The following is a 16,298-nucleotide window of genomic DNA, read 5'->3' as shown; positions in this document are numbered from 1 at the left end:
ACTCTGCCTGTGCAACTTCAAAAGGCTTTGCACCAGACCTAAGAGCCTCCTTGAACTGGTCAGGCTGCAAGGCAGGGATCAAACCCCCATTCACTGAAACCCACTGAAAATAGGACATTTTCAATCTCTGAACTGAATCCTGCATTGCAGTGACTTTGGGAGGGCAGATTTTCTTGCCTGACAGTTCACTTGACACTTGAGGAGTTTGTCCCCACAGATGTTGCAAAATGTGCCAAATTCTACAGAGTATTTGTCCTGCCCCAGACTGACCAAAGGCTGAAAATACCAAATATCAGGCAACTTTTCAGAATTTTTGCATGTTCAACAATGTTACAAAAGCCAAATCTTGTCTGGGGAACAACTTAATTTATATCAGGTGCTGACTTTTTCCTCAATCATACCTTCAACCTTTATTTATTTATGAAGCATGTGCTGGCATTCAGACTTTGATGCTACCAGCTTCCTTTTGTTTAAGTATATTAGTTTATTTTAAGACTGTCAAAAGCGGTTAATTACACTTTGCAATCAAACAAGAAGTGACAAAATATAACAAATTACCCGATCTGCTAATCCCCCAGGAACAATTGTTCTTACAACTACTCCACTCGACTTTCCTCCTACAATTCCAAAGCCTAATCCTGAGCCATCGTTAATCAGCTCAACGTCTTCAATGTGGCCCCAGTGAATCTGCAATTAATAAAAACAGGAGATTTTAATTTCGGACCATCATTAACGTTTCTCGCTTCCACGTGCAGCAGGAACGAGGAGAATTAATCAGAGCAATTTTCTGTCTCCACCCCACATGCTGGAGAACTGTGGGATTTTGTTCACTCAGCTCCATTTCCTCATAAACACGCAGTGGGATTTCTCATCTGTTTTTAAACACACATTTCTGTCCTCCACTTTCAGGGTAACAGGATACCAGGAAAAAGCTTGACTAAGAAAAAGCAATTTTAAGGTTTTCCTGCCAAAATGAAAAGCATCCTTTTAGTTTTTCATAAATCCAGAGTACTGCAAACAAGAGGGGAAAACAGAGGCAAGGAGCTTGCACTGGCCCCGTTTTCACTCAGCCTTGCCCAAATTCTTATTTCTGTTATTTCACTTACACACTCTGAACACCCCCATTCAGCACTGAATTAATAGCACAGCACAATATTCTGCCATACTGGATTGGAAGCAAATTTCCAAGCTACACTCTACCATGACCTTATGTTCTACAAGACAATCTGAAAATAACAAAGCTGTTAAGCAACCCAAACCCAGCCAATGTTTCTGTCAGATTAATATCTCATACAGGCCCAAATGGAGCAAAGCAGGCAGATTTAAGTCTTCTGTGAATAAAGGATTTATTAGCATACTGAAAATCTTTGCCAAAGCCAGTTAAATATCATAAAAGAAGTTTAAAGACCCCCTGCAGAGATATATATTTGTATTTTATTTTGTTAGTCTGTTCAGTGCAGATCTTTCAATGAAAAAGCAGTTAAAATTTAATTCTTTAAAATTTTCAGTGCAATAAACAATATTGATTATCCACTAAACCCTTCAGATTTCACTACCTCTGTAATAATCATGAGGGAAATAATTGCTAAGAATAAGGAAAAACACTGCTTTTACCCAGATTTTCATCAGAATCTACTAGCATAATGAATTCAGATTCCAATATTGCAATCCCTGGATTTAGGTGTGCAGTTGTCCAAATTCAGGGAAGCCACCTGGACCATATGGGTGGAACACAGATGGAAGTTCAGCCCCGGTTTATTACATGTCCCAGTGACAAAGCTCTCCTTTGTCACAAAAACAAAAGGCTTCCCAATCACTGAAATTTGCAGATGGAAAGAAAAAAAACACCCAAAAAAACCACCAAAAAAAACCAAGCTGATAAATAAACAGGGATTGATAAATTGTTTTTTAAAACAAAGACAAGGCTTTTTGGTGTGAGCAGTGCCAGTTTAAATTGGTTGGGCTGTTCCAAGCAGTGCTCATGGCAGGTTATGTTTACTCTCTTTCAAGAGGTAATCAGAGCATCTTTAATTGCTGAGCACAAGTAGGTTTCAGCTGGGTGTTCTCATAAAATGCTTCATCCAGCCTGTGCTGAACAGACCCTGCTGATAAGGATATGGAGATCTACTAAAGCTTCTGCTATCCCATAAAAACCCAGGATCTGCTTTATAACAGCTCCACGCAGCTTTGCAATGGAAGCTCTGTGCTTACTGCATGGCGAGTCTGAATGAAATGTCATCCCATATAAAATCTGATTAAAGGAAAAAACCCCTCTATGTTAAACTTGCTAACACAAACACTTAAGAGCCACGGGGAAAAAAAAAAAAGAAATCCAGCCCAGCTCGAAGTCTCATTTTGACAAGTATTACAACAACTCACAGTCTCAGGTGGATTTACATCACTTAACAAGGCAGTTCTGCTGTTCCCTTGAAGTGGCTCCCGGGCCACCACCAGATGCAGGGATCCTGTGGATTGCTGGAGGAGGGCAATGGCGTGCTGATGGGAAATGTTCTGATCCAATGGCGTGCAATTAATGGCCAGTATGTGGTCATTTTCCCTCAGTCTTTGATCCCTTAACAAAACATTGAAAGCAATTTTTTAATGCAGCACAGTGACTTCACATCAGGCTCCTGCAACTGAAATGTGAACAGGCAAAACAGGCAGTCGTGCAAGGTTAAATGTTTATGTGTTTTAAAAATCTGCTTATTAGGGCGCCTTCACCAGCTTACACACTACATTCCACCCTCACTGTTCCAAACTGCCCAGCTACGTTTTGTTCCAGCTTTGTCATGGTACAGAAATTTGCTCACTTCTTTACTTTGCTTCTAGGCAGAATTTAATTGCAATTCCCTTATACTTTCTTGATGATATTGAACTACAAAGCAGAAAAAAGTATTTTTGAAGTTACACAATAAACTAGGAACTATTCTTCATTATGTTTAGCACTACATGATGCCATCTCTAAGAACCCACATCTCAGGCTTTGACGCTGTTTTGTATCACTATTTATTCTAAAGATTGATGTGCTGCATATTTATAGTTTACTTAAAATTTATAGTATCAAGCTTCAGACATGAAACTTTCTTGGAGCAACACGCAGTTCAGTTGCTACCTTGAGATAATATAAATTTCACAGTTAATTCACCCCAGTGATGAATTTAGATTTGTGACAAGAGAGAAACCATCACTCATCTCCTTTGTTAAATATTCATTCCGAGCACGAGACCAAACTGTTACATAGACAGACACTGCCTTCAAAGCTCTGTAGGAATCCAAAAAAGTCTCCAGGAGATCTTGTCTCAGAAGCAAAACGGGAAGCATGCTGGGGAAATTTATAAACTCCGAAACAATATAAGTGCACATCTTAACTAAGGCATTTGAAACTTCCTTTTTATCGTGCCACGTTTAAGATGTTTCCCAGAAATCACTTTCTTCGAGCACTAACCATATTTCAGATTCTCTCATCAAAGAAAGTGAGCAGCAGGTCATCAAATCCTAAAGTGAGATATTCACCCTCCTTTGACATCCGGATCAGTCCATCTGTCTCCACTTTGAAAGAGCCTTAATATGCTTTTCTTTAAGTGTTCTCTGGTGTGTTCTCTGCGGGCCCATCGCCATTATCATTCCAACCTCTCCCCACTCTTTTTGTCATCCTGTGTTGGCACTTCCTGACATGTGTTATTTAAAAAGTGACACCAGTGACTTGAAATCTAGACACATTTTTCTTGAGACATAATTCCAAGCACTGCGTTTGTCTCATGCCAACTCTTGTGGTTTCACAATCGCGTTTTATTTTTAAAGGATTGCTCTGCCTTTTGTTGTTGGGTGAAAACCCACAGACAATACAGGAAGAAACTGCCTGAAGCTTCGATTCTATGATGACATCTGTGCAAGGATCTGTTGGGAGGAGTGGATCTAAATTTACACAGGAAACAAACAGTAAAACCAACTATAAACAGGGCATTGTCAGAGGCACATAAATAAAGGAAAAAGGGGGCGGGGGAAAAAAAACCTTTCAGGGACACAATGCATAAAAATTAAAATGGAATCTACTTTTTATTTTCATTGTATTCTTTTCTGAGTTTTCTCTTGTTTTTTTAATCAGGACTCAAGATTCTCTAAAGTGAGCCATGATTTCTGGAAATTCCATTTATGAATGGCTCGGATATTTAAAACTCATATGAAAACCTGATCCTCAAAACATGAGCCCCTTTCAGCTGAAAAGATTAATTCAATGATGATGAATTTCAGCTGAATTCAAGATACCAGCACCAAAATACCCCAGCAGATAACCCAGACAAACATGTTATTCTGATTGAGTTTTCAACATGAAGGTCATGACTTTTCCCTTCATGGAAAATAGAACTTTCCAACACAATTATGAAGATCTCACCTGTCAGCTATGCTTCCTGGCTGGACTTCCTTGACAAAGATACCAACTTCTCCCAGGCTGGGATTTTTAAGGGCAACCACACTAAATCCCAGACCTCCAACAGAAGGTTTATCAATCGTTATTGATTCTATTTGTCTTCCCTAATAAAACAGAAGATAAAATGATTTACTAATTTTCAATGCAACAGAATGAGCTAGTTGAAAATTTATGAACACTGGGAGAATTATTCTCCTCCTAAGAATAAACAAAGGCAAAATACTGAATATGTTATTTCTATAAAAGCTCCCCCATTTATTATTTTTAATATGGCAACGTATTGGATACGCAAGCACTCTGTGGTTCTGAAACCTCAGGGAATTTAAGAGCTGCTTTCACACTTCATTCACATTATGAGATGAATTCCAAACTGGATGAAAACTATGAACGAAGTGCTGTCTAGAGCAATATATTTGGGATTTCTGGAAATGCTGTATAGCTAAACGAAATTACTTGTCTTTTGGCTCCCCTTGCTTTTAATGCTGGTTTTTTAGGTGTGCATTCAAACGGCTGCAGCTTTTAAATAAAGAAGTTAATTTCCTCCCCCTCCCTGCAGCTTCACACTTAATGCTAAAAAAAGTTTGCTTTTGCAACTGCCTTTTTTTTAGGTTCTAATACAAAATTGCTGGGGTTGTTTACTGGGAAATATTACTGGGAGAATGCACTGCTATCACAGCTCTTTTATTCCAAATAACGTGCAGCCTTTACTGCTAGATCTTATCTCTGATGAGTTAAAGACACACTAATGAGAAGAGTAATGCTCAAAATATTACAGCTACATTAAGGTAGTCAATTAGCAACAGTTACTTAATATAGAAAGGCATGACTAAGCAATTAAATTAATGGTTCAAAATAACACAGAACAATGCATTCGTGGTATAAATGCCAATCCCACATGGGTGGATGTCTGCACCTGTACAAATTCTTAGGGAATTTGGTACAGCTGCATCTGCCTGGCAAAGTTAAGACATACTAAATAAAGAGTTAAATAAAATATTGCATGCTAGTTTTTTTTAATCCTTTGCACTGTTCATAAAGTTGGTACATTTCCAATTTAAAATGTACTTGATAAACAAGTGCTTCCATCAAAACAACTCTCTGCTGAAAAATTTTCAATTAAGTGTCATCAAATACCAAAAATGTTTTCTGGCAGCTGAAACTTCCTTACTACATTGGTGTGTTTGGTAGAAAGTAAAACAGAAAATTGGCAATGGAAGTTAAAAAAATAAAACAAGCTACCAAGCCACTTCCTATTGCTGACATTATCTTCCAGAGGGAAAAGTTCTGAACACTTCTACCCTGGTTAGGAGGCACCACGCTTCCAGACACACAACAAAAAAAGCAGCGTGAAATGCTCCAAAATAAAAAAAAAAAAAGTTTGGTTCACTAAACCTTGGAGCCTTACCTTTGCCATTTGCTGGATGATCGTGTTAAATTCATTAGCTGCCAGGTTTGGAGTGAAGGCTGATGCTCTGGGTCCAGGTGAAGTGCAAGGTGTCCCAGCAGTGACTGATTTGTCAGCAAACACCAACAGCCCCCTCTTGGTAAAATCAAAATCCACCGAGCGGTCAGGAGGCATGTAATTGAGCTGTTGAAAATGACCAAAGGTGTGGAAAAGCTATTGAAAACAAAGGAAGGGTTTTCCACTAATAACATTTTATGTGCAGGCTGCCAAAGGAGCAAAAAACCTGTGTTCATATATGCCCATTCACACAAATTTATTCACCTGTATAAGTCAGGCAGCGTTAATATATAATCTATAACCAAGCTACCATATCAAATTTAAACTGTTTTTCAGGAGTTCCCTGAATGTTTCAGCTGTGTTTCTACTTATTTTCCCCTGCTTCTTTCATGCTTCTCCCCTGCCCGTGCCCCTTATCCTCTTTTCACCCTGGTATTCCAGAAACAACACATGCAAAAGCACCAAACACTAAAGAGGCTCTCAAGCACTGCTGCAACTGTTAGGGAAACCCACACAGAATTTTGGCACAAAAATTCAAATATTTTGAGTCATTCAGGAGCCTGAGGCCTGGTTTGTATTATCCCCTCCCCAAAGAGAGCCTAGGGTACAAACTATCACTGAACATGTTATCTCTGCTGGAACTTGCACTTCTAGTCCTCACTGATAATGAAGAAATGAAAAATATTCCCAGTGTGACAAAATAAACTGGAAAATCCCATCCTGAAAGAAGGTGCCCACGCTTAAACAGAACTTCAAGAAAGCCTAAATTTTCTAGATAAGAGAATTCTGAACATTCCAAATACAAACCCCACTATGTCACAGTCACTTCTTAGACACATTTGCATTTTCATACATTTTTTTTTAATAGACTGCAGACGTGCATCCACAGCCTTGGAAGGAAGGGATGCAGCACCTGTGGGAACTTGGGAAGGAGGGATAATGAATGGCACAGGCACCACCAGGCCAGCCAGGCAGGAACATCTGCAATAGACCTGGCAAGGGACAGCCTTGTCCCCCTGACACCCACCCTGCTGGTCACTCCTTGGTTTTCAGTTTGCTGAAGATTTTAACTCAGCTGCAGGGTGGCACTTGTCCATGCCCATGTCCACAAAATCAAGCGTCACTTGGCTTTATAAACCAAACCACAGAAGTTCCAACCTCTGCTGAAGCCAAGTCATTTTAAAACTCGCTTGGGTACAGCTGCATCAGAGCTTGGCAAATCTTCAGGCTGGGTTTTCTACACTTTATTTGCCAAAGCAGGTTAAGCATTCTTGTAAAAATTAGAAGGGACTAAGTGATGCTGTTTTTTAGGGAGGAAAAAATGCTGCCAGTGAGCTGATCAACAGCACTTAGCTTCAGTGAAAAACAAAGGATCCCAGTTCCAACACTGCTCAGGACTCCAAACACTGGAGCTGATGTCTTTTGCAGATGTTCTTTTCCAACACAACCCCGCCTGTCCTGCATCCCTTTCAAAGCACGTTGCCCCATGACCTCTTGGTTGCAAAACCACTTCTCATTTCAGCAGTGCCTCTGCAGACACCAGCTCCACAGAAGAGGAAAAAAAAGGCCCAACACTCACTAACACCACGTTACAGCTTATTAATGAGAGCGCCCTCGTTAACACGCGCCTACGCGTCCTGATCCAAGCTCCACTCGCCCAGAGTTATCATCACACCTACAGCAGTAATTTTGCACTCACTTGCTCCTTCAGCTGCTTGATGGATTGCTGCAGAGTCAGGATCTGGTTGAACAAGGGGCTCCTGAGGGTGTTCCGTAGGACAGTCAGGTTTTCCTGGTGCTGGGAATCCCTTTTCTCCTGCAGCTTTGCCTGCAGCCGATCCAGGATCTGCAGCACCTGCTGCTTATCTGCACCACAAACGTGTCCAGGTTAGGAATGGAGCTTCTTTGCTCAGTGCTCAGCAAAAGGAATCATTTTCAGACCACGTACCTGCTGCTGGATTTTCGGGCATGTTGAGGGGTGTTTTTGGAGTTGATCGGAATAACCTGGCCGAGGATTAAAAAAAAAAATTAAATTAATTAATGATAGATCTAAACAAATTAGTTTAAGCTAACTACAACAAATTTAATAAAAAAAGTACTACTACTCCTGTTGTTTACCCCAAGTATTTTAAAAAGCTCTTGACACAGCCTCAGCACATCCTAAAATTTTATCTTGTTCCATGTTTTTCCTTTCACACACACAGGAAGGAATATGAACAGCTCTTCCAAATATGAATAAAAATGCAGGTTATGAAAAAAAAAAAACTGAAAAGAAAAACTGAGACACGTTCAACCAAATTATTTTGCATATTGACATTAAAGTTGTGATCTTCACAGATATACACAGAGCTAAAATCTACCTGTTATTTAGAAGATACTTTCCACCTGATCATTTGTAGACAGTATTCTTATCATGATTGTTCAGCCCAGCTGGATGGAACTTTGTGTTTCCCCATAAAACAGTGAACTTCACTCATGGGACAGCACAGAGTTAAAGCCCAAAATTTGGCATATTAATCCCTGTTCCAACACATTCCTGAGGAAGGTCTGTTCTAATCACAGCCTGATTTGCAACAGGTGAAGGAAGCCTGTTCTCTTCTCCTGCAGGTGTTTGCCTTTCTCTTTTCTACATACATGAACAGCAAAATATCCTTTATTAAGCTTTTAAGGAGCAGAATATTCTTTATCAAGCTCCTCCACAGTGCCAAATAGAACAGGGCTCCAACAGGGGCTGAGGCCTAGATGGCAGTATAAAAACAACAGACTTGCAATTAGCAGAGATGATAAATTTGTACCCTTGCTTGCATGTTATTAAGTTGATGTGGAGCCTGTCATTCTGAAATCTATCAAGGCAGCTCTACCAAACAAGTTTCCTTCACTTAGTACAAGCTCCTCTGAAAAACGTCAGCCATTTAACAGCACAATTTACATAATTTTAATTCTATCCTGTATATAAGTGTGTAATTCCAGAATAATATACTTGGAATTATTTTGGAACAAGACTAGCCGTATCCCTCTCTCTATATAAAAGCTTTTTATTTATTTTTTAGTCTTGCAGTTCAAGAGGAGCAAGGGTCATGTGGTGGACCAGGGTAAGCACATTCCAGGGGTTCTCTCCCAGCAGGACCTCTGATCCTTTCAGCCCTGCCTCTGACGCTGTCTCTGCTCACACTGAAAACATCTGGAATTCTGGGAGGACACTGTTATATTTACCAAAATATTAATGATGCAGGTGAGTAGCTTTCCTTCTCCTGCAGAGTCAGGTTAAGTTGATTTACCTAATTGGAAAAAAGAAGTGGAGGGAGGCGTGTCACAAACCACAATTTCAGATTTATGCACCCTTTCCTGTGCATATCCCAGGAGCTTTGGCTCCTGCAGGAATTCCTGCAGAGCTCCGTGGGTTTGTGTGGTTTCCACCCAGGGCCAGGCAGAATGAGTCTCTTTGCAAGACTCCTAACAGATTTAGGAGGTCATTTTAAATCAAACTCATAGCAAGAGTTGAAGCAGCAAAGCCATACAACCCCCTGAAAGATTTTCAGGAATGCATCTGCACTTTTGGAAGTGCTGCAGCTTTATTTTCTTTTCCATTCGAAGTAAAACACTTCTAAAGAGCACAGCAGCCTTTGATTCTGTGCTGAGAGCTGATTCTGAAGAGCAGATGAAAACATAATTTCCTTACACACTCCTGAGTCTTCATTAAACCCAGAAGACAAAACTTAACTTCCCTCGACTGAAAATATGGCATGAACCTTAACAAATCAGGACAAAGAATATGAAAATTTGTTCTTTCTTCCTGGTTTAACTTCCCTCCTCTGTTTTTCTACCTCTCATCAGCAGTTAAAAGAGGAAAGTGAGAGAACCAAAATGAGAAAGGGATGGAAAATAACTCCAGTGAGGAAGAGTGGCTTGAAACACCTTTAAAGCAGCAGTGGGGAGAGGAAAAGATTAAACCCAGAGAAAAAAGCCAGCATGGCAGGAAATAATGACGACCTGACAGCACCATGCCCACCCAAGATCCAAAGCAAAGAGGCTGGTCCAGCTCCCCAGCCCTCTTTCATGCATTTATTCTTCCCTTTCCACTTTCCATTCAGCTGATCCTATAGTGAGCTGGAACAGGGAGCTGAACACTCAGAAAGAATCCTTCACATTTTGGTGGGGTGAGCTTTGTGCCCAATCCAAGTGCTGAGCTAACCATCCCCAAAATTAATCTTTTTTCCTTTGCTGAAGGTGTAACAACAGCAATTATCCAATGGGGACTGACCCTAGAAAATTGGGGATTTAAATTTTAGGAGAAGAATTATAGGTAAGAGATCTTGGCTCCATTGAGGCAGAAGTTCCCCGGAGAAGGAGGTACAAAACAGGAGGGAAAAAAAAAAAAAAAGATTAAAGGAAGTTTCAGCTTCTTGCTTGAGCTGCTCCAAGTGTCCCTAAGAGCCACTTGTGCCAGTGGATGCCCAAGTGGATCTCAGGTGGTTGAATAACAGTTCAAGTTTACACAGCACTTTGGGGTTCCTCGTGATCAGAGCTGCCCTCTAGACAGCTTGCAACACTTTTTAGTGATTGCTTTTTTTTGTGCAATATGCTAAAACCATACTTAGTATTTCTTTATTCTCCTTTCTTCCATAATAGAGCTGGGGGGTGGGAATTAAAGCAAACAGCTCCTTCTGGTGTGAAGGGATCCCTGAAAATACAAACTAATTTAGAGTTTTCAAGTCATGGATAATTGAGGACAGGTCTCTAAGACCTGCTTTTGGGCACCAGAGAAACTCATAACTCCACGTATTATTGATCTCTATGTTTAAGAGCCCAAACAATTTATCATTAAACACTTTCCAAACACACTCTAAGTCCAGGCAGAGTGTCAGCAAACAGCTGATATATTAGAAAGCCCATTCCTAGATATTAATTTTGAAGAATGATCCAAAACACTTTGGTTTGTCCTGTTAAAATCAGTTCATGCACTTCACATCCCAGCTCCAGTCTCCAACTCCTATGGATGCTTATTTATCTTATTGGAAATATCAGTTCAACATTTATGTCACAATTTCCAACATAACCATAAAATCATTAAGAAAATTATGAATTTCAGGAGGTTAAGTGTTTTGTAACCCCAGGACAGCATCCATCTGGGGTTCCACTGTCTTCACTTCTGAGAGCTGAACTCAACGCATCCGAGGGAGTGGGAAAGCTTCAGAAGGTTTTGTATGAAATCCCAAGACTTGGATCTTCTTCAAAAGCAGCACAAGGAAAAAGGAATTCCCCCATGCTGGTGCCAGCAGAGGGTCATCAGAAGAGCTGAAAGGTTTAAGTCTTCCACTGCCATCACCCCCTGCCACTTGCACGGAGACACGGAGCGCTGAGCCCCGGCACATCCCAGAGCCACGGGGGAGCACGGCATCCCAACATCCCATCAGCAGCCTCGACAAACACCTGCCCTCCACAAGGGGCTGCTGGAAGCTGGAAACTGAGGGCTTTGCTGCTGGGCTCTGGAGGAGGACACGGTTCAGCCAGCAGAGATTCTTCTGCCTGTTTTTCCCCACCCAGCCACAACCACCTCTGCCCCACGTCCTTCAGCCTGGCCTCCAACAACCCTTTCCTGCATCCCTCCAGGAAAAGTCCAGCCTTATGGGATGTTCTCCCCCCTCAGCCTGGCTGGAACCTTTGGGGATATTAAAACCCACAAAAAGCCTAACTAACTGCTGCTGTTTCTCAAAGGCTTCTAACACAACCAGCCTCAGCAGCCAAAGGGCTCATCCTGATCCAAAGTCACCTTTCTGCACTAATGCAGTTGGAATTTTTCCTGGCCCTGTTATCATGAGTGACTAATACAGTGCATATCATCCTCCTCATCACGGAGACCTCTGACTCGGAAAATTTCAGTTTAAAAGTTGATAAAAGCAAAAGCAAGGGAAACCAGCTTTTGTTAGTGTGATCTCAATCCTAAATTGTCCTAACATGCCATCAGCTGAACTTCAGATATCCAAAATTTTATAGTTTACACACCATCAAGTGACTCCATACTGTGAAAAGCCACTTTTCTAACACGTGTTTTGCTCAGTTTTACTTATACTGTACAGAAAAATTCAGTCAGACCAAGCATAGCACGTACACATCTTTCCTCTGAAACCACCTCAGCTATGTGCAATGCTGCAGGATTTACAAAAATGCTGTTGGGCATACACTGCCTGCCCCAGGCACTTGAAAGAAGGAAAAAAACGGAATATTTCTGTGAGTACCTGAACGCTGATACGCCACACATCTCCAAGGTGCAGTGGGTCACAGCTAAATATTGCTGAAAAAAAAACAATACTGCGTGGGCAGGCTGAGTTTTACACACGAATAGTGACTACAGGGGGAGGAAAGTGAAGAAAATACACCACTCTGCACCTGTGATTACCAGTCTTAGTGCAGATCAAGAGAAGCCTCACTCACTCTCCAGGCATAGTAAATTTAGGAAGCAGAACCTGAATTCCTGTGGACTTCAGCCTCTAGGGAAGCACCAGTGTGGGTTCTCTGCTGTCTGACAGAAGTCAGAGCTCATGGCAAAGCTGCTCTCCACGAAGCAAAAACATGGTCTCAGAAACCTGTCCTCGTGGAAAACTCGTTTCCAGTATCTAAATATTGTCATCCTCAATAAATCCTAGGTACTTTGATGACAGTGTACACAACTAACAAATCATGGGGAACAGAGCTGTTAGACCTGGAACCATGCTGAACTTCCAAGGGTCACGAGTCAAAAAGGAATGCGGAAGAACTGTTTTCCCATTAACCACCCGTAAACAAAGTAAAAACCTGCTCTGCGACTGACAGGCACTTGATGGGAAGTGTTGCAACAGGTGTGTTACTTCCCTCCTCTCCTCACCCTGAGCCAGCCTCTCGGAGCAATGGAAACTGTTTGCACCACACCACAACACCAGGATGACTCCAGTGCCATGGAGAGCCCTTGGCTGCCATCGGGAGTCACACAGCCCTGCCCTGTCTTCACTGGGGCGTCAGGGACTTGTCCAGGTCCCTGGTGCCAGAAGGGCTTTCACATGGGGGGCTCTGGATGAGCGCAGGCTGGTACCCTGGCCACGGCTAGACTGGCCAAGCTGCTGTTCACGGGTCTGGCTCTGGAAGCAGATGGTTGGAAACCCATAGAGAATTCCAGGATGGGTCAGGTTGGAAGGAAACACAGTTGGGTCATCTGCTCAAGCAGGGCCATCCCTGAGCACAAGGTACAGGATTGAGTCCAGATACTTCTGGAATGCCCCCAGTGAGGGAGACTCCACACACTCTCTGGACAACCAATTCCAGTGCTCTGTCACCCGCACAGGCAAGAAGTTCATCCTCACATCCAGGTGGAACTTCCTGGGCATCAATTTCTACCCACTGCCTCTTGTACTATTGATTGGCACCACCAGGCAGAGCCCAGCTCCATCCTCTTGGCAGGCTGGAATACTCGGGATAAACACGGGGTTTAGATTTTTACGCGCACATTTCACCCGGTGATCCACACCGCCGTGTCCGAAGGGGAATTCGCTCCTGCAGCGGTCCACGCCGACCGCCCGTGCCCCCCCCTCCCGTCTCACCCCACCCCATCCGTGCCATTCGCGGGGCGGTCGCGGTACCTGCGGGCGGGAGGCGGCGGTGCCGGGGGCGGGATGCGGGGAGCTCGGGATGCCGGGAGCGGCGGGATGGCCGCCGGCGCTCACCTGGGCGGAAGCGGGAAGCGAGGGGCGATCCCGGCTCACCTGCGGCGCAGGAAGCCGGGGCGGCGCGGCAGGAGAGCCGCCTCCCGAGGGACGGCCGGGCCTCGGCCCCTCCCGGCGCCGCGGGGGCAGCGCCCCGGCGGGACACGGGCTCTGGCCGCCGCGGGAAGTGCAGGGCTTGCGCTTCAGAGCCGAAATGAACTTTTTGGTCAGCTTCCAGGTGAGCCTGACCCGCCGTACCTTGGATCTGCCGTGTGGCCTCCAGCCTCCGCAGTGAAGGCGAGCCGCGCGTGTAAATATTGTAGAAAAGCTTGTTTTTCACTTATTTGCAGCACATCGGTGTCCAGACTCAATGATACTCCGTGATTCTACGTTTTGAACTCCCTACAGAGGGGCACGTAGAGCCGGCTTGGTGTGAGGCCTCTGTTCCCTTTGGACACAGGGGTGTACGTCCTCGGGTGAAGTGTGTACAATGATATGGGTATAATAATATTTTTATTATAATGTGCTCTGCTCAGCCTCAGCAGCGCAGCCCCCGCCGCTTCACAGAAGGGAATGGCAAAAAAACATAGGAAAACTCGGATGGAGTAAAGGGATTGCAAGACTTCCCCCACAGCACCCCAAAACACACCGTGTCACTGTGGCTTACAAGACACAGAATGTTGTTCAGGATGGCAATAAAAACAATTTTTTTTATTTACAATTATATATTTCTATAAATACATTTATATTTTTATTTATGTTTAATAATATATTTAGTTATTAGAGTCCACAAAATTCATGTGTGTTCATATTTTGCTTCCTAAAAGTGCTGAATGACTTTCTTCTGAGATAGTGAAGGTTTTCCAAATAATTTCAGACACTGGATGTAAATATAACATAATATTTATGTTTATATTTTTATATTTATTTATATTCCTGCTAGCAGGCACCATTTTAGTTGAAATTAATTGTGTGAACTGCATGTGCTTTCTGAAACCTGTACATCAGCCTGCTTTCTGACTTCTTAAAATTATATACATGCACACATAAAATAGTCGCATCAAAGTCGATAAATACAATTTTTATTCTGCTACGCAGTTTCACAAGCCCGTCTGCTGACCTTACATGGCCCCATTGGCTGAACGGGGTAAGGGCTACAAGAGGTTTGGAAATCAATTAATTTCTCACGAGTTCAGATTGATTTCCCCTCATTCTGGCACCCGTTTCGTTTCACGGAGCGGCAGCAGTCGCCCCAGAGCGCACGACACGCTCAGAACGCACCACTCCATCCCCCTTCCAAAGGATTCCGAGCGCTCAGCTCCCCGGCCCTAACTCTCACTTTTAATTAATGTGGCGCTCGTGAGAAGTGACAATTTTCCTGACAGTGATGAACAGCGAGTGGTGTATTTATCCATGCGAGGGACGCGCCGCAGACAGAAGAGCCGGGCACTTTTCCCATCAGTGCACCTCCGTCTCCATCTCCGAGGGCTGAGTTCATCCCGGAGCGCGCTCCGGCCCTGCCCTTTCGCTTCCAGTTGCTGAGAGGAGTATCAATTTTCATTTGCATACTTTGCCTGCTGAACTCCACGCTGCCAATTCAGTTTACGTGAAATCTCCCAAAAAGCTGTTAGACGGCAATATTTCACATGGCTGGCTGAGCTCTTTGTCAGCCATCCACACGTTTCAAATCCGCGCTTCCACGGATTCTCGGAATATCTGGTACCTTCTTTGGTACTGACAGGCTCCAGACAAGTCACCATGCACCAAAATAATGCCCAGAAAACCCAAAAGACTTCCAGAAAGGATGGCTAGTGATGATGTTCTCCTTAGTACTATTTCAGAGTTGCTTTTCCAGCTTTTTAGGTTTGGTTTTCCAGTTTTTAGGGCCCTACTTGTTTTTCAGGAAACATCTTGCATAGATGTAAGCTTGGGACGGTGGTGTTGCCTTTCCTGGGCGTGTTTAATCCAAAGGACCTCTCCATCTCCTGTAAACACTCCAGGATCCCTTAGCAGTTCGTAAGTGGAAAACTGATGCCTTCAAACACCAAAGAAACCTGAAATAACCACAATAGAAAAACAATAAATAACTGTCACGTTATTGAGAATAGGGAAAGGTTTGCAATCACCACAAAATACCTTGTGAAGAGCAAACGCAGATGAAAAGCTTGCCTGCTCCAGGAATTCGGTATTCATTTAAAAATTGAAATAAAGAGCTTTTTTAACAATGCAGTTTTATGTGAAAATAGATTTTCAAATTATTTCTTTAATCTGACTGCTGTGGGTGTGCCAGACAGTGTCAGCACACCAGGCCCAACTGGATGACAGGGGATGCACCAGTCTGGGTTAACCAGGTTTGGCAGCTCACGCCTTTAACTTCTGCTGGGCTTTTTCAACACATTTTTCAAGTACCCAGTAAACTCCAGGCACCAGCGGGTACACCCAAAGGTGCGATTTCGCCAGGTAGGCCAAGGCTATAGCGTGGGTGCTAGAGCGGGGAGGGTTCACCTCACGTTCCTCCCTCACCCGGCCACGCCGCTCGGTTCAGGGCGAGTCCTGCCCGCGCTGCCAGCACCCGGAGCGGCCGCAGCCCCGCTGCGAGAGCCGCCTCAGGGCTCCTCACGCGTCCCCACCATCCCCACACGGCGCCGGGGCCGCGGGCCCTCACACACGACATCTTTAGTGCGGGCAAGCGCGGGGCTGGCAGCGGGCGCGGCCATCTTTACTCGGGGCGCCA

General features: G+C 43.6%; 1 protein-coding gene and 2 long non-coding RNA genes across 4 annotated transcripts in view; 1 reads left to right on the top strand and 2 right to left on the bottom strand.

Moving 5' to 3' along the window:
* The window catches only part of PATJ (PATJ crumbs cell polarity complex component), a 133,954-nt gene extending 126,075 nt beyond the window's left edge, over positions 1–7,879 (bottom strand). For both annotated transcript variants that reach the window (XM_053985055.1, XM_053985054.1), the window contains exons 1-6: positions 7,840–7,879; positions 7,591–7,757; positions 5,835–6,017; positions 4,394–4,533; positions 2,380–2,572; positions 559–687 (exon numbers count right to left, since the gene is read on the bottom strand). In XM_053985055.1, the coding sequence (XP_053841030.1) occupies positions 559–687; positions 2,380–2,572; positions 4,394–4,533; positions 5,835–6,017; positions 7,591–7,757; positions 7,840–7,861 (834 nt within the window). In that variant the 5' untranslated portion in view covers positions 7,862–7,879. The remainder of the gene's footprint in view (positions 1–558; positions 688–2,379; positions 2,573–4,393; positions 4,534–5,834; positions 6,018–7,590; positions 7,758–7,839) is intronic.
* A 5,723-nt stretch (positions 7,880–13,602) lies between these two features.
* LOC128811441 (uncharacterized) lies at positions 13,603–14,290 on the top strand. The gene is made up of 2 exons (XR_008438350.1): positions 13,603–13,802; positions 13,915–14,290. It is a non-coding gene; the product is annotated as an uncharacterized LOC128811441 (long non-coding RNA).
* Positions 14,291–14,626: 336 nt separating this feature from the next.
* Positions 14,627–16,261, bottom strand: LOC128811440 (uncharacterized). Its single transcript, XR_008438349.1, has 2 exons — positions 16,088–16,261; positions 14,627–15,618 (listed from the first exon to the last, which is right to left on the bottom strand). It is a non-coding gene; the product is annotated as an uncharacterized LOC128811440 (long non-coding RNA).
* Positions 16,262–16,298: the final 37 nt, after the last annotated feature.

This window comes from Vidua macroura, chromosome 9 (assembly GCF_024509145.1).
Source record: "Vidua macroura isolate BioBank_ID:100142 chromosome 9, ASM2450914v1, whole genome shotgun sequence".
Lineage (NCBI taxonomy): Eukaryota > Metazoa > Chordata > Aves > Passeriformes > Viduidae > Vidua > Vidua macroura.
Note: the sequence above shows the minus strand (reverse complement) of the source record. Positions and strands in the feature narration are given on the sequence as shown.